The sequence below is a fragment of the Brachycentrus maculatus genome, unplaced genomic scaffold (assembly GCF_059751285.1).
Source record: "Brachycentrus maculatus isolate JH-2025_06_01 unplaced genomic scaffold, ASM5975128v1 h1tg000781l, whole genome shotgun sequence".
NCBI classification, from domain to species: Eukaryota; Metazoa; Arthropoda; class Insecta; order Trichoptera; family Brachycentridae; genus Brachycentrus; species Brachycentrus maculatus.
In genome coordinates this window covers 456048-480881 of record NW_028281509.1, presented here as the reverse complement: position 1 = coordinate 480881, position 24834 = coordinate 456048, and the positions used below count along the sequence as shown (strand labels likewise).

The window sequence follows — 24834 nt, the reverse complement described above, 5'->3', positions numbered from 1 at the left end:
GAATTTTGAATTATATACAATAAAGTTTTACATATAACCTGTTTCCATTATTAAATCCATTAAGTGATTTAATAACCAAACTAAGTAAAAAAAGGTATTTATAAATTTACGATGGAGCTGGATTAATTTGAAAAAGAAGGCATCATATAGCCATGTTGTATTTGACAAGATATCATAAACAATTTTCTTTCATATTGTTTTTATAAATAAGTATATTAAAATGTGCTCTCAGCAAGGGAAAACTCAGTGAGGGCACGTAATTGCAATACTTAATTGGCTATTATATGTATGACGAAATATAAATACACACACACACACACATATGTGTATATATATATATATATATATATATATATATATATATATATATATATATATATATATATATATATATATATATATATATATATATATATATATATATATATATATTTAAATATATATATATATATATATATATATATATATATATATATATATATATATATATATATATATATATATATATATATATATATATATATATATATATATATATATATATATATATATATATATAAAAGTAAAAAAAATATTACACGTCCTCTTGGATGTAAAATTATTGAATGTTTTAGAATATCCGACAAATCTTAAATCTTTTTCCACGTGCGTAAACAAAACATCACGTTTACAACCGCGTCTTAATTATAATTACGCTAAAATGAAGCGTTGAAACGCTTTATAGGAGAAGACAAGCGCGCTGGGACTCAAAGCAGGGTTAGGTACACGCACCAGTTGTGGGACTGTACTGGAATCGGCGGCATAAATTACAAGGCGTGACTATAATAATTAGTTCCCTGAGGATGCTAGTCCAGCACGCAGGAGCAGTTCGTTAGAACCGCTGCAACTTCGAGAGATCGGTAGAGATTACACCATGTGTACGTGTATGCCGTAATCAGAGCTTCGGAGTCATCGGTACTTTGTTCCAAGTCCCGGAAGAGTATCTCTGTGAAATTATTCGTTACCGCGAACTCGCATATAAACGGGAATGTATACTTGAAACTAGTTTAGGACGTTTAAACGATAATATATTTTAAAACCAACAACGAATCAGTAAAATGAGTACCTAAGTGGAGCATAAGGCATCAAATCGGATTAATATGGTGTTAAGTCAATCGTTGATAAAATGAAACCAGATTGATGGATATTCAAGAACGCTTTGGGCAAGTTTTCAGCTCCGCGCACTGAACGAGAACAGGAACGGGTTGTTTTTATCCAATAATGAAATGGTTTTATGAACTCGCTTCACAAATTGATCCAAAAACTGCAATGAAGGCGCTTTTTCCCATTATTTTTTTTTAAAAAATTACAATGTAGGCAGTAGTCTCATTTTGAAGTTAGTTTTTAAAAAATCCCAGTTATGTGCAAACGTAATGTGACTTATTTAAATAATAAAACAATTTTTTGTCAACTTATGAATGTCATTTTACCTTTCGAACTCAAAATAACCGGTAGTTAATACTTCAAATGTTAGATGGCCTATTTGAATTCTAAGGGTACGAGTACATGTTAGTAGGCATTACAAGAGAGGAAACGGCAAATGACAGTAATGTCAAGGGCACTTGAAATTACATTACCCGAAATAAATTAGTAACTTTTAACCATTCCAAGTAAACACCACAATATTGATCACAGTATTTATAAATTGGTACGATTATATCATATTAGATGTATAAATACGTCATATCATTAAAATAAATGAGATATGATATTAACGAGTCAAGTTAGTACACGCTTCATGAAAGCTTTTTGTTTTAAATAATTAATAAGTTAAAATTAAAATATGAATTCATAAATACTATCGCAAATAAACTTTTAATTAAATACGAAAATAGATTGGGAAATGGAAAAATGTACAGTTTTATATTAAAATTTCATTAATTATAGCACAAAAGTTGGCATCCACACTATGCTAAAAATTTACCCATTGTTTCAGTGAAACGAAGTTAAACATTGTTTAATGTTTATTTTAAACAATTTACAAGTTTAATTGTGTAGACGCCAAATTGTTTTATTTTTAAGAATGCAATCGTAGAGCCATAGATGATGAAATTGACATTTCATTAACACTTTTTTTTGTAGAAGAAGACATCTCATCAAAGATGAAGTAGAATATGGAAGTCTGGGCATTTACGGGGTTGACGACTGTCATAGGCCGGTTTAAGTGATCACTTTACACACTACTCAAATTTTTGGAAGTTCTATATATTTGAACCAATTTTTGAAACACTGTTCTTGAATCACTAGAACTTCACTAGAGACATCTATTGGTGAGATGAAAAGTAGCTTTTTATTGAGCAGAAACTCTTTTATTAGTATGTGAGGTCGTCAGCCCCGTAAATGCCCAGACTTCCATATTCGTCTTCATCTTTGATGAGATGTCAAAAAATTATATGAAAATAATTCCTGTAATTGGAGGTAATCCAGATTTTGTGAACAAGTATTTGATCTCACTCAAAATGTTGTAAAGAGAAATATATTCAATATTTAGGGAAAATGATGGTTATTATTACTTTATGTAGGAAAACATTTTTTTTTCATTATTAATCTAAGGTTATTATTTTTTTATCGGGTTCATTTGGATCACGGTAGTGGTAAAATATCGATTCTGAAGAACCTTTCCGGCTTAAAGCGATCGATGGCCAATTTAAAAAAAATAAAAGCTTAGTATTAATAAAAATTGTATTTATATTGTTTTTATCAAAATATAATTAATCGAATACAGTCAGGGTAAACAATTATGTATTATTTATTGAATGTTTTTCGCAGATACTTTGTGGCACATTTTATAAACTTTATAAAACAAAACAACTTTATTTTAACAACTTTTTATTGGTACACTTTATCCAACCGGTTTCGACAAGAACCCTAAGTATGTATTAATTTTTAAATCAAACACAAATATTTTAAAATCAACATTCGTTTGAAAATGCCAAAACTGGGCGAAACAACTGTCACAGTTTTATTTATGTGTTTTTTTTTAAATAAAATACAACTTTTTAGACTCAAAAAATCTGTATTTGTTTTAAAAATTAATACAATATATAAATTAAAATGGAGTTCTACAAATTAAACGCCAAATCAATAAATAAACAATTATATTTACCTAAAGAGTATTCAGTATTAAATTTTGTATTGACTTAGTGGAACTACATTTTAACCCTAGATAACTTAACTATATTTGTAGATACAAAGTAACTAAACTTTCGTCAGACGGACTACACAATTATAAACGTTAATATTATGAGCAGCATTTATTAATAATACGAACTGGTTACATGACACTTAAGTTTTGTTTAGTAGGAATGAATATAAGCGACATTAAACAATAAATCATTATTCCGCACAGCTTATTCATATGTCAATATCGTGCGATCCACAAATGGCATTTCTGCATTTCATGCATCGATGTTTCGTCTTCTTACGAGCCTTTGATGGACATAAATAACAGATTTTGAGCACATTAGTCACAGAATGAACAGGAGTTTCAGGGTCTAAAAACTCACCAAGAATATACTTTATGATGACCTCGATGACATAATATACACACTCTTACGAAAAACTAACTTAGTAACTAAACTTTCGTCAACTGGACGACGATATGGCCGCAGGTCACCTCCTAATTATTGTGGTGATTGCAAACGCATTTCCCGATGAACTACTCGCACAAATCAGAAAGGTAAACAAAGCCTGACGGGTGCGGGGCGCGGGGAACTAAGTGCACTTGACTTTCTCGGAGAAAGGCGTCGTCGCGTGTTTAGTTATCTAGGGTTAAACATTAAAACAATAACTTAATTTATATTTTTCACTTTTATTGCAATAAATGAAAAATATGTATTTTAATATTATTTTTAAAATAAATGCAGTTTTACCAAAAAATATTATAAACTGAATCTAATAAGCAAGTTTTCACAAATGTATTTGTTTTCTACGAAGACAATAAAGCTTAACTTTAACTGTATTATGCCACTAAAAACGATTATTTTTGAAAATCCACATTAGAAATAACGAGTTTCACCACCTTCCTTATAATCCAACCCCGCCACTCGCTCAAAAATGTTCTAGTAGCTTTCATTCTGTCGTAAATGGGAAATGTAAATTTTGTAATATAAAATGCTATCACTCGGTTACAAGAGGCTCTTTTTAAGGGTATGAATTTTGTAAAATAATCTACATAAGCACACAAACGTTCTGGTTTTGACCGGGAACCCGAAACTAAGAATATTTAAAGTAATTCTCAATTCCAGGAAAACATCTTTTTGAGGTTATACAAAGGCAGGGGGCGCTGGTATTACCCGAGGAGAATGTTTGGAATATATATCAATAGTACATCCTATCCTAAAGGGAGTGGAATATAATTATCGTTTTTACAATATCTCTTACCAAAAATAATATTTGTTCGAATAATCAGCTTGATCTTAAAAGTTCACTCAAATCAACCAGTAATTGATATATGTAAATTGAGTTTTATAAGTTGGCATGTAAAAGACATTGACAATAAGATAAAGAAATCAAGTTTTTTGATTTATGACGTTCTTGAAAGGAGTGAGCGATATATGTACATCCTTTTAAGTGTTAGGTCAGCTTATGACTCACCAAAAATGAATCAGATGGACTTTTTTTAAAAGAAATTAAGTTTAAAAGTTAATAACTAATTACATACGTACTAAACGCGTTCTAATTCTTTTCCCAAATTATAAATATTGAAAACAGTTTAAAATACCAAGATATCTTTGCAGTTGGTATAGTATTAAAAATTAGCTGTTTATTTTGTAGATTCTTACTGCCGTATCGCTCGGATAGCGTTTCTTCGGGTTATTGTACCGCTTAACGTTAGAAATTAACACTAGCGCTTCGGATTGCATTAAACTATGAAATACGTAAAAAAGAAATTTTAGTAAAACAATGAATTTAAAAAATCATACGTATACGTACTGGATTTACTTCCTATCTACGTTTTAAACAACTAAAGACTAATATCGGTATTACATTCAAATAATTTAATAATAACTAACCGATTTCCGTTATTTGACAGGTAGCAAAATGCTGAGATCACTTGACATTATACCCTTCTCTTTCTGCCATTGCTTCGTGATCACTCACGGATCTAGAATCTTCTTCAAACCCTTATCGGCACCCCAATGGTGCATAGGGTACTGCATCGAAAAACGCAGTGTTAACACATGAAGGAAATGTCATCAGCTCTCCGCTTAAATAATGTTATTAGGTATCAGTCCAGGGTAATATTGAATAACTATTAGAGTGAAAAAATCGAACTCCGGACTTTGAGAACGGTAGCAGAGGGTGCTGACCATTACACTACAGAAGCGAACAAAGACGGAGTTAGAATACCAATAATTTAATTTGTACTGTGTACATATATGTAAAGTTAGAATGTGAATTTGCAATACAAATGTATTCACACATCGGCGTCGTGATATACATATATTTGTACATACATAAACTGTGTTGTAATAACGTAACCATAAAGACGATCCGTATTAAGGATCAGATTTAAAACTACATACTATGTCCAATTTCATTTAGATTGAGTTTTACAGAGACTACCCTCATTTCATTAATTGAAAATCCATTAATCCAATTGAACAGCAATGTTAAAGGTCGAAATGTTTGGTAATTGAGATATTTTATATATTTCAAATTACTATTCTGTATGAAAAACTCCAAATAAAGCAAATTATTCTTTAAAATGATATCAATGGAATTCCCTAAATAGTCAGTTTTATCTCGATAATATGAATGTAGTAATATAACGTACATAAATGCTTTTATTCAAGAATTGTGGAAGAAATAAGGTGGCATCTATAAATAAAGTACTTATATCGAGAGTTTTTATTAATACTTTACAAAGGAGAAGAAGAATTTGGATATCAAAACATTTACAGGGCTTGTGACCTGTTATTGGTTCAAGTGATAACTTTATACACTGTGTTACATTCACCATTAACATTGACAACCACACTACCCAAGTTATAATAATGTTCCAATTTAATAGATCCATACATAATTTGTTACTTCATCGGTGTCAAAATAATAAAAAAATTGTAATATGGTAAACAGTTAAAAAAAAAATTTTGACATCAAATATACATCTTCATCAAAGATGAAGAAGAATGTGGAAGTCTGGGCGTTTACGGGGCTGATGACCGTCGTGATCACTTTACACACGTGTAACATTTACCAATTTTACCCATTATTGACAACCACAATACTCAAATTCTTGAAAATTCTATATTTATGAACCAATTTTGAAACATTGTTCTGGAATCACTAGAACTTCACAAGAGACATCTACTGGTGAGATGAAAAGAAGCTTTTAATTGAGCATATACTCTTTTATTAGTACGTGAGGTCCGAATCCTGGATTGTTATCACATACCTACATGAGAATTGCCAGAAAACATCATTTTTATTTTTATTATTTTAGCTTATAATTTCACAAGGTAATTTATTTACAACATTTTGAGTGTGTCGAAAAACCTGTTCACAAATCTGAATTTTCTCAAATTAAAGGCGTTATTATTATTATATTTTACACATGTCATAAAAAATTAAGAAGAATATAAATTTATGAATTAATTTTAAATCTAACATAGAGTCTACGAAGTTATATTTTACTAACGAAAACACATAAAAATTAATATTGTGACAATTATTTCGCCGGTTATGGCATTATCAAACGGATCATCAAACGAAACATTCGTTTGGTAATGCCAAAACTAGGGGAAACAATTGTCACAATACTAATTTTTTGTGTGTTTTTGTTAATAAAATACAACTAAGTAGAGTCAAAAAATCTGTGTTTAATTTAAAATTAGTGCATAAATTGAAATGGAGTTATACAAATTAAACGCCAAGACAATTAATAAAGAATATGAATCCATAATTATTCGTCATCTTTGATGAGATGTCAAAAAATAATATCAAAGATAGCTCCTATAATTGGAGATAATCCAGATTTGTGAACAAGTATTTCGATCGTTGTAAAATCATAAGAAAATGTAAATATACAATGAATAGAAAAGGTGTCACGGAAAAAAAATGAGTCAAACGCACCTCACCTTAATAGTTAAAAGTTAATTAAAATACTTAATTTTTGGTAAAGTAAATTTTAGAACTTTATAGGATTTAAAATTTTAGAGAAACGTATATTAAATGTAAATATTACATCCTTATTTATAGATATAAGTCCGAAGTTCATAAGTTTGTCTCTAAAATTCAACAACAACAAAAAATCAGTGGAAAGTGCAGTACTTTGCATACTGTTGATGATAAGGGTGAGAGAGTGAGAGATTACTACTTGATATTATTGGTATGAAGATCGGATTAATATTTGATTAAATCAATTTCGGTTATCGGTAGGTATATCAAATTATCTTGTTACGTAGTAACTAAGTTGAACGGTGAGATTCAAGATATTCGTAATAAACACAGCTAATTGCATTACGTGATATCGGCTCATATCGAGTCGATGTAAGCCAGTGATTACGTCTCAGTCCTTTAGTGGAACAATTATTTATGTAATTATTTTAACAGTTTTTTATCATTGTTGGTATTTGAATTCTCTGCATTGCATTTAAACAAATAAAATGTATAATTATATAATAACAAAGAAACTACTAAGTTTGATGTAAAGGTTAAAAAATTTCTAGTATTTTGGACATGTTATTTGCGCATCCATATGAGGAGATGTAAATCTGGAGAGAATCAAAAATATTATTTGTAATAATTATTTGTTATTATTATTTTTATTATTTTATTCACCAAACTGATGATTTACACAAACTTTAGGTTTTCAACTTGAGATGAAGCATCTATCGTTATTATACGTAAAAAGGTGGAAGTTTGAGCGTCCTAGGGCTTACGACCTGGCATTTGGCTGGCTTTTTGATCATTTTAGTCTTCTCTGTCTTAGTCCTCATTACTGAGGGTTGTGACCCTTGTGGAAGCAATTATTTTTCCAGTTATTCTTAAACTGCGCTGCACGTAGCGCTCCAACCACCGAGGTACCTGCTGCTGCCTTTACTTGATCGGTCCATCGTGTGGGGCTCTTTCTCTCCCTCTCTTGTCCTCCAGGTAACTGATCACAAGCAGTCGTTCCAGGCTATCTTTATTGCCACGTGCAACGTGTCCAAAGAACTGGAGAATCCGCCGTGACAGACATTGGTCAGAGTCTAGCCATCTAAGTGTAGTTCCTAGCGAATGGACTCGTCGGTGCGTCTAGCTGTCCATGGAATTCGAAGCATGCGTTTCCAACACCACATTTCGAAAGCGTAATTTTTCTTCTTTCTGCTGTTTTTATGGTCCATGTATAAATTCATCATTGACAAGAGTCGAATCAGGAAAATCAACAACTTAACCAATAAATATGTATAAAATATTAATGCAAAATGAATGTACCTACAATAATGGACAGAATAGTGAACGTTACACAAGTGTTTAAATTGGTCACTGAAGCCAGTCAAATGTCAGGTCGTAAGCACTGGGATGCTAAAACTCCCACCTTTTTTCGTTTAAATATAACAGATCTTTATTTCTAAGTTGAGACACTTGGAATATAGAATTATAGTTGTTAGAGTCGTAACAGGAAAAATTAACAAGGACAAAATGGCAAGTAATTTTAACAAAATGATGTAGCTATTGTTATATTGAAAATAGCTGTTTTTTTGTTTTTCTATCAAGTGATTCAGAGAAGAGAAGGATAAAAAACTCATAAGCTTGGGATTGCTGGGAGGCCTTAATTGTCACTCAAAGGAGATTAAACTTTTTATAAAAGATCAATTAACATATTGGGCTCTGAAATTGAAAAAAAAATACGTGATTTCATTTTAACAGATGAATTTCAAATCGACAATAAAAAAATCCACTTTTTAACATTAGGCGTGAGTGATATTATTTATTACTAAAACGAAATTGAATTTTCCATGGAGTGTACAAATTATATCAAACTAAAAATGGTGATTTAATTTTGTTAAAAAAAAAAATTAAAAAGGTGGTTTGTTATTTTTACGTCAAAGTTTGAAACAAGCAATTATGTGGAATTAAATAGAGACGAGTAGTGTCGCAACTTTGGACTTGTTAATTTGTCGGAACTGAAGTATGTAAAATCGTGAGTAATTTACGGTCAAACTTTTATGGGACAGTTAATGAGACCGTAACAATGTTATATTTATAAAGGTACACACTGATGTGTTTTCTAAAGTGTCCGGTCATTAACAAAGACAATGATTGACCCGCGAGCTTTTATTTTCAAAAATGAAAACGAACTAAATTGATTAAGAAAAAAGTCTCAAAATCTAATTTTTATATACTCTTTGCTCAAAAAAATATAATAAAATAATAATAATCGTAGTGATACAATAACAATAGTGTTGGGTTATGACTTGTAGCTTATGTCGCGGACTCAAGAGATTCTGGATTCTGACTGACAATTTGAAGTACTAAAAATTATCAAATACATTTTTTATGTTTTTTAAATAAATAGTTTTTATTTTACTCAAAAATCCTATTTTTCATTTTAAATAATGTGTTTACTGAATAAGAAATATCACAAAAAATAAGATTTAAAATAGTCGATTTATACGCGAATTCGCAAAAAATTACACCATACAAATCTGTACCGAGTTTGAAATTAAAATAAATATTTTTTATGCAAATATTTATCATAACCGTTAAATACTTTATGAAACGGTGATTAGCCTTGCGCCTAAGGTACCAGCCAGTGTAACTTCAAATAAAGAATAAAGTAAGAAATCACTATTTTTTATTAATAATTTTAATACCCCTGGGTATTAAACCCAGCACATCATACAGATACGCTAACCATTACTTTACGAAGGCGAACGTGTATATTTTAAAAATAAATATTATGTTTATTTTCAAATAAATTAATTTTAAAACAAACTTTACTTTAAATGTCGTTTTCAAATACAAAATAAGTAAAAACAATTATATTTGTTACTTTTTCGTCTGTTATCTGTCAGTTTCAAGCTTTTGCTTTGATTAATTACAAATTCAAAATGGACAAATATTTTTTTTATGAAAATTTACGTTAAAGTTATGTCAATTTAATCTAACGAGCACTAAATGAATCACAAAAACACTAAACAAAGTGACACAAAATCAAATAGACATAAAGGCAAGCGTCTTTCTATTTATTTAAATTAAAAACATATAAAAAGAGTTATTAAAGATCCGTAATAATTTTTCAATTTATTATTTTTATATATATATATATATATATATATATATATATATATATATATATTTATATATATATTTATATATATATATATATATATATATATATATATATATATATATATATATATATATATATATATATATATATATATATATATATATATATATATATATATATATATATATTTATATATATATATATATATATATATATATATATATATATATATATATATATATATATATATATATATATATATATATATATATATATATATATATATATATATATATATATATATATATATATATATATATATATATATATATGTACATATATATATATATATATATATATATATATATATATATATATATATATATATATATATATATATATATATAATATATATATATATATATATATATATATATATATATATATATATATATATATATATATATATATATATATATATATATATATATATATATATATATATATATATATAACGTGGTAATATTTTCCTTTTGAAAATTAAGTGTAAATAATATGTAAAGTGGGTGTATAATAATAAAATAAACAATGTGTTGCTTTGTAATTAAAGTTTATTCTTAATTTATCTTTATAATAATTTTTATATCTATCTATCTATCTATCTATCTGATTCTGACAGTTAATAATATTATCGGAAGTCTTTTGTTTAATTCTGAGCTACGCATGCGGCATCTGGTGGTAGAACTGTTTTATGTAGGTACTTTTTGTAAGTACTTAATAAAATGTATAGGTAGGTACCTAGTTATTTTATTACATCTCCCCCCTTGGGGATGAAAATTCATAGTAAAATTTTCACTCGTCCTCCGGATCATCTTCTTGTATAAGTTTAGTGATATGATAAAGTTTTTTTTTTTTTCTTTCTTTCTTTTTTCCTTCTTTTTTTCTTTCTTGTTTTTTTTCTTTCTTCCTTTTTTTTCCTTTTTTTTTCGTTCTTTTTTTTTTCTTTTTTTTTGTATTTTTTTTTTCTTCTTGACCCTTTTAAAGTAGACACAGTTTTTCTCAATCCATTTGTTTTTTTCTTTTGAATTCCTTCATTTTTATTCAGATCTCTTAAAGTATCTTCTAATATAACCAAATGTACAACTTTTAATTGTTCATCTGCATTTTTATTCGATTCTAAAACTGGATTCCGGCTTAGACAATCTACTTCTAAATTCTTCTTTCCTGGAGTATATTTTATTTCATCTTTCGTAGAAGTTTTTTCTACTTTATTTTTATTTTCATTTTTCAAGCACTGTTTCTGTGTTATTTGTATGTCTTCATTTTTATTCTGATCTTTTGAAATATCTTCTAATTTAACCAAATTTACAACTTTTAATTGTTCATCTGCATTTTCATTCGATTTTAATACTGGATTCCTGCTTAGACAATCTACTTCTAAATTCTTCTTTCCTGGAGTATATTTTATTTTATCTTTCGTAGAAGCTTTTTCTACTTTATTTTTATTTTCATTTTTCAAGCACTGTTTCTGTGTTATTTGTATGTCTTCATTTTTATTCCGATCTTTTAAAATATCTTCTAATTTAACCAAATTTACAACTTTTAATTGTTCATTTGCATTTTCCTTCGATTCTAATACTGGATTCCTGCTCATACAATCTGCTTCGAAATTCTTCTTTTCTGGAGTATATTTTATTTTATATTTTGTAGAATTTTTTTCCACATTATTTTTATTTTCATTCTTCAAGCACTGTTTCTGTGTGATTTGTAAATCTTCATTTTTATTATTAATCTTATCATCGTCCTTTGTTTTAAACCAGCATGTTGCTTCAGGGTGATATCGAGTTCCCTTATTTAATTTTTCACAAATCTTACATGGACTTTTATCTTTAATTTTATCACTAGTTCTTAGATTTCCACGTCTTCTTTGATTATCTTCTAATCGTTTTCTTTGATCATCTTCTAATTTTTCTCTCTCACTCCGAACATATTGTAGTAATTGTTTTAATACATCTAATGTTTCATAATCCATTTCCATTTAACAAAATTGTCGTTTTATAACGTGGTAATATTTTCCTTTTGAAAATTAAGTGTAAATAATATGTAAAGTGGGTGTATAATAATAAAATAAACAATGTGTTGCTTTGTAATTAAAGTTTATTCTTAATTTATCTTTATAATAATTTTTATATCTATCTATCTATCTGATTCTGACAGTTAATAATATTATCGGAAGTCTTTTGTTTAATTCTGAGCTACGCATGCGGCATCTGGTGGTAGAACTGTTTTATGTAGGTACTTTTTGTAAGTACTTAATAAAATGTATAGGTAGGTACCTAGTTATTTTATTACATATATATATATATATATATATATATATATATATAAATATATATATATACATACATGTATATTTATATTTATATATAATTTTATTTACTTTGCAATATTTATAATTATATTCAATACCTTTTTTTCAGGTCTACTTCGACTTCAGCAGATTTACCAAACGCTTCGTCCAGGGAACGGATCTTTCCATGTTGATGCTGTGAAGAGGATTATCAACTCGACGGATGCTATCGACTTTCTGCGTTCCCTCGAGGATCTGGATCGTTGGGGACATAAGTACGTGGTGCTCGACTGTCCCACCGATATAGCAAAGGAAGTCGTCATCGGACACGTCAGAGATGTAACCCTGGGAAAAAGGACCTATCACTATCTTCTTAGTGGGCTGGTAAGTCTAGGATTTTTTCGATCATTATTTTTATACTATGCCTACACTCGTCGAAGTAATTTTAAAGCTAACAAATAAAAATATATAAAAATAAAGGATATTTTTTTTAAATTTTTTTTTTAACTCTTTATTCCAGCTTGACTAAGTGGTGGGTGCAATACTTAAAAAAAATAAATACAATACTTATATAAAAGAAGAAACCAAAATTTTGAAAAAATGCTGTAAAATTATTGTTACCTTAAATGTAACATGTTACATATATATATATATATATATATATATATATATATATATATATATATATATATATATATATATATATATATATATATATATATATACAAATATTTATATATATATATATATATATATATATATATATATATATATATATATAATATATATATATATATATATATATATATATATATATATATATATATATATATATATATATATATATATATATATATATATATATATATATATATATATATATATATATATATATATATATATATATATATATATATATATATATATATATATATATATATATATATATATATATATATATATTTATATATATATATTTATTTATATATATATATATATACGAAAAAAGTTTATCAAATCCTACAACTTGGTAGAAAATTTTTTCACAAACTTTACACATTGATCGAAAATTGTATAGGTAACATTTTTTATAATTTTTCTCTAAATTGTATCAACAAAAACTCTTACAATAAAGTTAAGTAAGTAACTCACATGTTAATGAATTGATAAACAGTACAATATATGAGAATGAAGTATGATAATACCGTACAGGTCATCAATTACAACTCCCAATACATCAATTTGATCTGATAGTGTAAATCAAGAATTAGGTTACCGTTCCCAGAACTCAAGTGACATGATGAAGGACATAGTTTGTATTTTGTATCTCTAGAGGATCTCCATTATCTCAGTAGAGTTATTAGTATGGCTAGATAAGGATCACAATTATAAGGGACTAATCTAGCAGAGTGATATAGAGGATTACCCTACATAGAGCGAAAGGAAGAAAATATTCATGAACCAATAGAAGCTACGATTCTCAAACTCTGTTAGACATTTATCAATACAATTTTGTATTGATAATTTGTAAAGTATTACGTAAATACGTGTGTGTATGTACACACACATATATATTTATATATATATATATATATATATATATATATATATATATATATATATATATATATATATATATATATATATATATATTTATATATATAAATATATATATATATATATATATATATATATATATATATATATATATATATATATATATATATATATATATATATATATAAATATTTATATATATATATATTTATAAATATATATATACATATATATATATATATATATATATATATATATATATATATATATATATATATATATATATATATATATATATATATATATAATTTATATATTTAATTTATTTATATAAACAAAATTATATGCATATAGTACGTTTCATTTGTACAGTACACACAATTTTATACGCAACGTACTAAGTATAATATATTCAGTATATAGAAGCCGTGTTACTTTTTTTCGTTTTTAAGTTTTTCGAAGGCTGTCATAATATCCCAATTAACACGTTGATACATATTAGATACAGTTTATGCTTGGTGAAATAAAATACAAGCAAGAAATATATCTGAACAAAAATCGTCCAAAAATAATTACCTCGGTAACTTACCTGTCCGTATGATTCTCCCCGCGTGATAGGATGAAATCAAGAGTATTTAACCCTCTTCTGACTCCAAGTCAGATTTCTTCCCATTGTATACTGCTCCAGTCCCATGTTATAAATTAAGCGGGTTTTGTGTACTGTCGGTTATCTATCTGTCTTCTACGCAAAATCATTATTATTGGAGTACCCACGAGAATTAATTAATAGGCCAGCTTATTATTAGCTTATCCAGGGAATGTAATTGAATCTTAAGTGTTCTTTTATTAAAGTCGGTACCCGTTTTTTCCTTCCGCTCATTTTCTAATTTATTCCTTCACAAATATTTGCTTTATTATTCAATTTCTTTTACTATGTATACTCACGTTGGCTGACTTTCTTGAAACAATATAATAATGTACCTACCTACAACATAAAATGCAGTTCTAATATTAACATAATTGTTAATTGATGATTTTCTTAAAAGGCGTGGGGCATCGGAAAAGACAGACAGTTAGATATATTTTAGCATGTACCAATTTATGTTAAATCGACTTATTTCAAGAACTACAGTTGTATTCATCGTGTTTCTAATTTCACCTGTTGATTAAAATGCATGTAGTTCTCGAAACTAGTCGCGTTTACATTAATAAACTCAAAAAATGGTATTTCAAACGTGTTAAATTCATATGTTGCGACAAATAATATAAGTTACGAGACAACGTTTTTTTCGCAATAAACTTTATATTTATCTTCTCAAAGTTGTAATTTAGAGAAGATTCCTTCTTCATAAATGCATGTGGGGTTGTTTCAAATTATTATTAAGAAAGCGATTGAAAAGATCGATAATTCATTATGTAGATAAAAAAAAGACCATTCGACAATTTTATTTGTAAATGGTTGAATGTATTATGATTATGTATAAATTCTTGATAATTCCATTAAAACAAATTGACTTCGTTAAATAATTGCCTAAAAAACTTTTTGAATAATTCCTTAATAGGGAATTACTAAAATTGCTTTTTTATTTGAAATTGTAATTTCATATTCTATACGGTTGAACAGACAAGTCTTTATTTTTGTTTTAATAAGTTGATTGGGTATACGAGTATATTATATAATATAAATTTTGAAATTCTCTAAAAAAAATTCAACCCTTTCGTTCTTTAATTTGTCAAAACGGAAACATGGAACTGACAGATGTCAACTTGTAAAGAAATGGTTGAATCATTACGATCATTATTTAATATTTTATTCAAATTATTATTTAAATATTTATTATGATCAAAAATCTGTTTTAAATATTTTTCTTAACTTTCTAAACTTTTTGAAGTATACAAAGCAATGAATATCATCAGTCTTAATTACGATTTCAAAAGCTTTTATTGTTCTATTCATCTCTACTGATTACTCAATTGATCTTCAATGTCAGTTAGTTGATTTTCAAAATAATGGATACGCGATTTGAGAGGAGTAAAGTACTTCCATAGCACTATTTACACACTTAAAACTAGAGAAAGTGTTTAACACATGCGATTTTTGGTCGACCCGAAGACCAACATGCACTAATGGTTGCAGGACAAACATGCGTTAAGAGCCGAGGTCAAACGTGCACTGTTGCAAACTACTGACTAACCACAAAGTTAATGGTTTAAATATTAAAAATATTGAGAATAATATATATCTGTTTTGCAATAATAGTATTTTAAACCTCTACTTATTAGATTATCGTCATTAGATGTCACGAGCGTTGGCCAAACCCCCCTACGTGCTTTGCGTAAATTTACAAGTCAATATTAAGAAATGGCCGTTGTTATGCAGAACTAAACCAGTCTACATTCAACTCGGAGAAAATGAGGTTAAAATTTTAGTATTAATTTAAACTTATTTTTCAATATGAATATACATTCAATCTTACAAATCAACACGCCCCTTCCCATCGGGAGTGGGCTGAGGGAATAGAACGCCACACTACTCTGTCTTTACAAACAATATTAGCCTCTTCCACACTCATTATAATCGTCAGGTGTGCATGAGAGAATGCATGAATTTGGAAGAGGCGAATAATGTTTGCAAAGACAGGGTGGTATGGCGTTCTATTATCTCTGCATACCCCTTACCTTTTGGTATCAATTGTGATGGTTCTGTTGGACAGACGCATGATTTTGGTTTTATTTTTGTTAATTTCTTTACCAATTTTCAGGAAGGCTTTTATCATGACATAAAGTTCGTCCAGATCATAACTGATGAGTACTATGTTATCTGCAAAACAAAGATGGCTAAAATATTTTAGATTTATTTTAATAACTTTTTGTTGTTAAATAATATAATATAATAAAACCCTTATCCTCACCTTAATGGTGCATAGGGCACTGCGTCATATAAATGCAGTGTTATCTTGCTCGTTTACACATGAAGGAAAGGTGGTCACCCCTCCGCTTCAGGTACCAATCCAGGGTAATATTGAATAAATATTTTTATTTGTTCAATATACTTATTTGACCCCCCCCTGGGAATCGAACCTGGGTCCTTCAGAATGGTAGCCGAGCGTGCTGACCATTACACAACGGAGGCGGACAAATTAATTTATTATTAGTAATTTGTAACATAAAATAATATTTTGATTCATATAATGTATTTTAATACAATCTTGAGGCATTTACTTTAAATTTATTTGTTTATAATTAAAACACTGGCGCGTTTCTGCTGAACACTCTTTCTTTAACATCACATTTTTATAGGGCAAAAAAAATCTCAAATAGTTCGAAAAATCTGTATTTTAAACGCCTATCAAAAATTCGTTTAACATCGTAAAATAAATGTTGTCTTTAAATTATTTTTTGTGGATTATTGATGAATTAATTGACTGTCAATTAATTATAATTATAGTCAAATAATTATTATTATTATTATAATTAGCCTCCTGCGTGTCGATTCCCAGCTATCGATCCATCTCTTTGGTGGTCAGCTCGGGAGTCGTCTACCATGGGATTGACCGTGAAGTGCGATGTGGGGGAGTCTGGATGGTCCGTTCTCTTCACATGCGCATACTATTGTTTCCTTAGTTTCCTTCTCCACCTTATAAACTTATAAACTACACATAGTAATTTGCCTTTTCTATACAATATCTACATCCAATGGTGCATAGGCAACCGCATTATATGATCGTTGTATTTTTTTGATAGTCAATTATACAAAAGCGAGCTGACCTAAGCGTCAGTTACAATAAGAACCTGAAGTAAATTCATATTTTTTTAATAATAAAAGCATTGTTGACTTTGTGGTATGGTAATATAACGTTCTTATTTTCATTCATCGTTCACTTTTTATAATACCACTTTAATAAACACTGATTCGTAACTACCGGTTTTGGAATAATCATTTCATCATCAAGTCATTAAAATGAAATTGTAACGGTCTGACATTTATACAAAAAAATAGAAAAAGAAGACAATGAGAATATTTTTAAAAGTGGACTTGAAGTTAATTTAGCTGGTTATTTTCAAAATTATAATGCATGTTATTCAAAATTTTGTATTGTATAAAAGTCAGACCGTAACAATTTAATTTTAATGACCTGATGAAAACGGTAGTCACGAATAAGTGTAAATTAAAATTGTATTACACAAAGTGAACGATGAATGATAATGAGAGTGTTATTTCATTTATTTTTATCTTGCTCCCCAGGAATCGAATGCGCACGTAATCCACATAGAAAGAAATCAAAATATGGCTGAGAAATAAACGTTTCGCTCACTCCTTTCAACAACGTCATATATCAAAAATCTATTTTTTTTAGTTATGCATCTTTTCCGAATGCCCAGAAAATGTACTGTATCCCAGCAAAAGCGGCATATTTTAACTTAATATTTACCCGCTACAGGGCAGAAAGTGTTGTTTTTGCATTTTGAAGAAAAAGTATTGTTTAATTATTTTCTTTAAATAAAACTTAATATTTTTCAAATGGAGAAAAAACATTCAGATTTTACCTAAAAAGATCCGTTGCACAGTAAAAATTTCAATAAGTAGCTTGGTATTTATTTTAAAAACATCTCCTGAAAAACAAGTTTTTTGATATATGACGTTGTTGAAAGGAGTGAGCGATTTGTTTTGCGTAAATCCTCGGATTTTTCTCATTTTGTTGAAACGTTAACAAGGTTTAGTGGTGTGTTATTAATTTGTGGTATGAACAATCGGACTTGAAGCCTTTTTAACTTCAATTAAATCACTGTGATTAAAATGAATTTTGTGATTTAAAAACATCATGAATCAAACATTGTACATTTTTATTCCTTTGTGTACTTGTATGCGAAAGCCAAAAAATAATACAAAAATTCCTATTCATTTTAAAATTAATAATACATATAAAACACACTTTGATCAAAAGAAAACAAAGTTAAAGCATTCCATTGGATTATTTAAAAGCTTTTATTGAACAAATAAAAATATAAAAAGGAAAGTGTATTTAGTTTCGCTACCGTGCTGGGAGTCACGGGTTTGATTCCCTTAGGGGCTGGGTACGATTATTATTGAAATCTGTAGGTTGATACGCGAGATATTAAGGTATAAACTTTATATGTTTGAATAAAACGGACGTTCGTATACGTCATAAAATTTTACGTCATCGGGTGTGTTACGCGGCGTATCCCAAAATGTCTCTGCTTTATACAGCTATAATAGTAGTAGTGATTATTTGTTAACTTCTTCATTGTCATTTGTGTTATACAAATATGAACAGCCCCTTCCCCCTGTTGGAGGTCAGAGGGTAGACCATAGACATCAACAAATAGAGCCGCCAATGATTTATTAATATCACCAATGTTTCTGTGATGTCATTCATTACCAACTTACGAAAAGCGAAGGCGAATTTCGCAAAAGAAAATGATGAATGAAAATTTTTATTATATCGGCTGTTATAAACAAAAACGAGTCTTATACAATCCTTTATCGGGTGTGTATGTTAAATTAGATATTCCTCCCGAGTGATAAAACCCCATCAAAACAGGCTGGTATGTACTTTAAACAGCACTATTAAACTTCGTCATTCGATGACGGAGACCGCTATTGTCATATGAGGATTAGGTTTATTTCCAGCACGATCTGTTGTTCGCTCTGATCGTCGCATAGTTAATACTGGATTCTGGATTTGTATTTTATTTTTTATGAATATGACTACTATGAATATGACTAACCACTTCATTACCTTATGCATAAAGTCAACTGTTATAAAATAAAACAACAACTATGAAATATTTACAACATTAATTTTAATTGACCATCAACTGGGTTTCGTCGTAACTGATATCTTCAGACTGGTGCGAGGCTAGATAAAATTATACGTTATATACACAACAAGGCAGGAGTTGAAAATCATGAGTTTATTTTGTTTTTCTGACAAAATTAATTTAAATTTAATGAGTTTTAGTATTGTATTATAATAATAATTATATGTAAGTTATGGTTAAGGTTTTAGGCATGATTTGATTTAATTTTATATTAGAAATGGATTTTGTCAATTCTTTCTTTTTCTGCCATTTCACACCAATTGGTGCATAGAGCACTGCATCCCACGATGTAGTGATATCTGTATCGTTCATTACGTATAGGAATGGTGATCAGTCCCGTACTTCAGGTACCAGTCACGGGTGGTGCTAGATAAATATTACAATGAAATTCACTTTTATCTATTCTGATCTCATTGGGAATCGAACCTGGGACTTCCAGTACGGTAGCCAGACGTTGTGACCACTACAATATTCAAGCAGACTTGTTGACTCTAAGAAAAAGCAGCCCTGAAAAAAAATTAGTAATAAATCGGGTAGTGCACTGACTGACCCGTATTTGTTACACCGAAAAGTCCATGGGCAGTCTAACACAATTCAATTCCCATTTTCAAAAACCTAAACCCAAAACAAAATTAATACTAATTTATTTTTTAAACAAAAATGTTAATAATATTAGTATATGACCACTCACCGAGTTTTTTATGTCTACCGGTTTCGAGACGTACCCGTCTCTTCGTCAGGACAATCACTACCGAGCAAGGTTGTGATAATATTTTTAACATTTTTGTCAAAAAAAAAATTTAAAATCACTCACCACAAAGTAAATGCTTTAAATATTAATAATATTGAGAATACAAAATTAATATTTAATTCCAAATGGTTGAATATAAATTAAACATTTTTGCTAATAATCAGAGCGAAAATATATTTTTTTCTTTTGAATAAAAAAGGACGAGTATTTTATTTACATCAAACATCTTTGAATTCAGAATTAAGGAAAAATACAATAATATTGAGAATGTTTACATAAGAGTTACACTTGTGACATATTTCTACATTTCGACTGTCAACGTCAGAAAAAAAATCAGAAATAGGTTTTGCTCCATCAACTTGTTTTTTGCTGTTGTGTAAAACGCATTTTTTTTCTGAAAAGTCATAATGATGCTGTATTATAATATATTGTATGTCAAGGAATCTTATTTATCATTATAATCATTTGTGTGTGTGTGTGTGTGTGTGTGCGTGTGTGTATGTGTGTGTGTGTGTGTGTGTTTATAATATAAATAGACTGGGAGTGTTGTCGTGAGCTTTGTCTTTTTATTAGCTTCAGCCCATTCGGGTTTCAGAACTCAAACTTTCAGTTTTTAACCAAACACTCGATCACTGTCCTTTTCCAACCACTCTGATCCAACTTTCTGATTTCTTCTCTTTCCCATAACTGAAAAGACTTTTGAAAAGAATAAAATATAAGACGATTCCCAAGATTAAGGCAAATGCGAAGAAAAAGCTGAAAGGGATTTAAAAAGAAGCTTTCCAGGACTGTTTCCAAAATTGGAAGCACCGTTGGAATAAGTGTGTACCTCGGTGAGGTAGATACTTTGAAGGGGACCCAGACATGTAACTCATTAGTAAACAGTATTTTATTTTGTCACTTTAGTCACATAAAATCATTATCTACGTATAATATTTGTATCTATATTAATATAATTCACCCATAAAACATTACTAATTAAATATGCTTTTATGAGATAAAGAAAAAACCCGCAAATCCTCTACTTAAAGAGGCTTGACTGCAGGTAAGATAGTAAGGACAGGGAAAGTAAATGTGAAAAGAAACCGTCACTAACACATAGACCAATCAAAAATAAGTATTTCTTGAATTATATTTTACAATTGGCGGGAATTGAACCGGCGACGCCTTTTTTACAGTCGAGCGTCTATATACTACGCCACATTTCCTATCAAAAAATAATGTTGTAAAAGAAAAACACTTGTTTTTTACCACGTGAGTTTTTTTTCATATAATAACGACAAAGCTATGCTTCCATCTGCAGGTCTAAATAAAAAAAACTATAGTCGTTATAATGAAATAAACTCAAATGGTAAAAACCGGTGTTTTTCTTTTACAGAATACAATTTAGTTGACTCTAAAAATTCTTGTTTGATTTATAAATATTTAATAAATAAATTCATATTTGTAGTTCATTTATTATATTTGATACTTGTTTTTAGCATATCGTCATTTTTTCTTATATTGTCAAAGCTTTACTATCCATAGAGAGTTTATACGATATCCACGAAGATAAATAACTACAATGAAAGTATATATAGGTTTGTGTCCGATGTTTTTTAGAATGTAATGAAATTCTGAAATACGGTGATTTCAGTTCCTCACTCATAAGTTGAATACCATCGATGCTTTCACTATGTCTTATCACAAAGTGAATGCTGAAAAAATAACAAATAAATAATTAATGTTTTTCTTCGTATGGCAGGTCGTTGAGTTCGGTTTCATATATTTTTTTTATATATACATCATATATATATATATATATATATATATATATATATATATATATATATATATATATATATATATATATATATATATATATATATATATATATATATATATATATATATATGTATATATATATATATATATATATATATATATATATATATATATATATATATATATATATATATATTTATATATATATATATACATATATATATATATATATATATATATATATATATATATATATATATATATATATATATATATATATATATATATATATATATATATATATATATATATATATATATGTATATATAAATTTATATTTATAATATTTAATGATTGATTGAATTGATTTTTTTGACGTATCATCATAGATGATGAAGAACATGGAAGACTGGGCAATTATGGGGCTGATAATAAATGTCTCTAGTGAAGTTCTAGTGATTCAAAAACAAAGTTTCTAAATTGGATTATATATATAGAGCTTCCAAGAATTTGAGTAGTGTGGTTGTCAATAATGGGTTGAATTGGTAAATGTACCTGTGTAAAGTGATCACTTAAACTAACCTATGACGGTCATCAGCCCCGTCAATTCCCACACTTCCATATTCTCCTTCATCTGTGATGAGACCTCAGATTTTTTAAATAATATAACTCCTCAAATTTGAGATAATCCAGTTTTGTGAACAAGTATTTGGACTAACTCAAAATGTTGTAGATTCGAGTTGACATTGGAAAACCTTAATAAAAATATCATACGGTCGTGATATCTGTTAAATATCCATCGTTAGTGAAATTTCTTATTCCGCATAATCCACGTTCTCCTGACGGGTTCGAATTCCACTTTACGATGGCGTCGTAACGCTGAATTACAATCGAACTCTTTCCATCTTTCAGATAATGGATGATCGTTGGGAATCCGAGATCATTGAGTTCGGGGCCATCAATATTACCGGATTCAGGATTGTTGACACGACGCGGAGGAATGTTCGGGAGTTTCTGGAAGGGTGGAAGAGACTCGACCCGGCCCTTTCGCACGGAGCGGGGAGAGAAACCATTTCGGTAAGTGTGCTATTTCCTTAAATGTATTTAACCTTTTTCCAGCCTTGTCAAATATAAGATACCCCCTCAAATTGTTAACTTGGTTTCTTGAAATATTTTACTCCGCTATTTTCTTCCTTTCGCTTTAATCCCTATGTACTCCGATACGATACTGTAATATGGAACATAAAAACTGAAAACAAAATCAAAGCATGTCTATCAGGTTGGCAATACAAGGATGAAAGTAGACTGAATGCAGTCAAAATGCGATCTCTCAGAAGAATGTGTGACAAAACGATGTATGATAGATGTTCGAATAGTGAAATAAGGAAGTAATGCAAAGCTGAGTCAAGCATTATCGATAAAATTAAGTGTATTGTATTGAGATGGTTTGGACATGTAGAACGAATAAGTGAGGAAAGATCGGTAAAACAAATTTATGAGGCGAATGTAATTGGAAAAAGGAGGAGAGGAAGACCGAGAAAAACTTGGCACGATCAAGTATGCCAAATACTTAAATGTGGTCAGGTTAGGAGTCGAAACGAAAGTTTTATTTATAAAACTAAAAAATAATAAATTAAAAAAACTAGCTAACTAATCTAACTAACCATCACGCCGCTTCTCCACAGGGGTAGGCAGAGAAGATAGAACCCCGTACCACCATTTCTTTGAAAACATTCTTAGCCTCACCCACATTCATGCATCTCCTCACACATACCCGACGATTATTTTGACTCCTGACCCGGCCGTTTTCTAGTATTTTACATACATTTTTTAACTACACCTGCCGATAATTTTATCGATAATGCTTATCTCAGCCTTGCATTCTTTCCTTGTTTCACCATTCGAACATCTATCATACATCGTTTTGCCTGACATTCGCCTGAGGGATCGCATTCGACTGCATTCAGTCTGCTTTCATCCTTCTTTGCCAACTCCATGCTTCGCTTCCATACAAAAAAAAACTTTTAATAATATTTGACTAACGTAGAAGTTGGGGCATTTACAGTGTTTACAACCTGGCGAAGGCTTGTTAAGTTGACTTTATACATGTGTAACATTCACCGTTCTACCATCGATTAGCAACTACACTACTCAAATTTCAGAATTTATATTCATACATCAGTTTAAAAAATCTTCTCTTCGCCGACATCTATAAAGTGATAAAGTTTGCGATGTCTATATTTTATTCATGAAAATAATCATTACTTATAAGCAAAGGAATGTTTCTTTTAAGTTGTAATTTTTTAT

General features: G+C 28.8%; 1 protein-coding gene across 1 annotated transcript in view; it reads left to right on the top strand.

Moving 5' to 3' along the window:
- GluRIB (Glutamate receptor IB) overlaps positions 1–24834 on the top strand; it is a 229210-nt gene that overhangs the window by 108762 nt on the left and 95614 nt on the right. Inside the window, exons 4-5 of the mRNA XM_088275073.1 lie at positions 12742–12995; positions 23440–23604. Of these exons, the coding sequence (XP_088131199.1) occupies positions 12742–12995; positions 23440–23604 (419 nt within the window). The remainder of the gene's footprint in view (positions 1–12741; positions 12996–23439; positions 23605–24834) is intronic.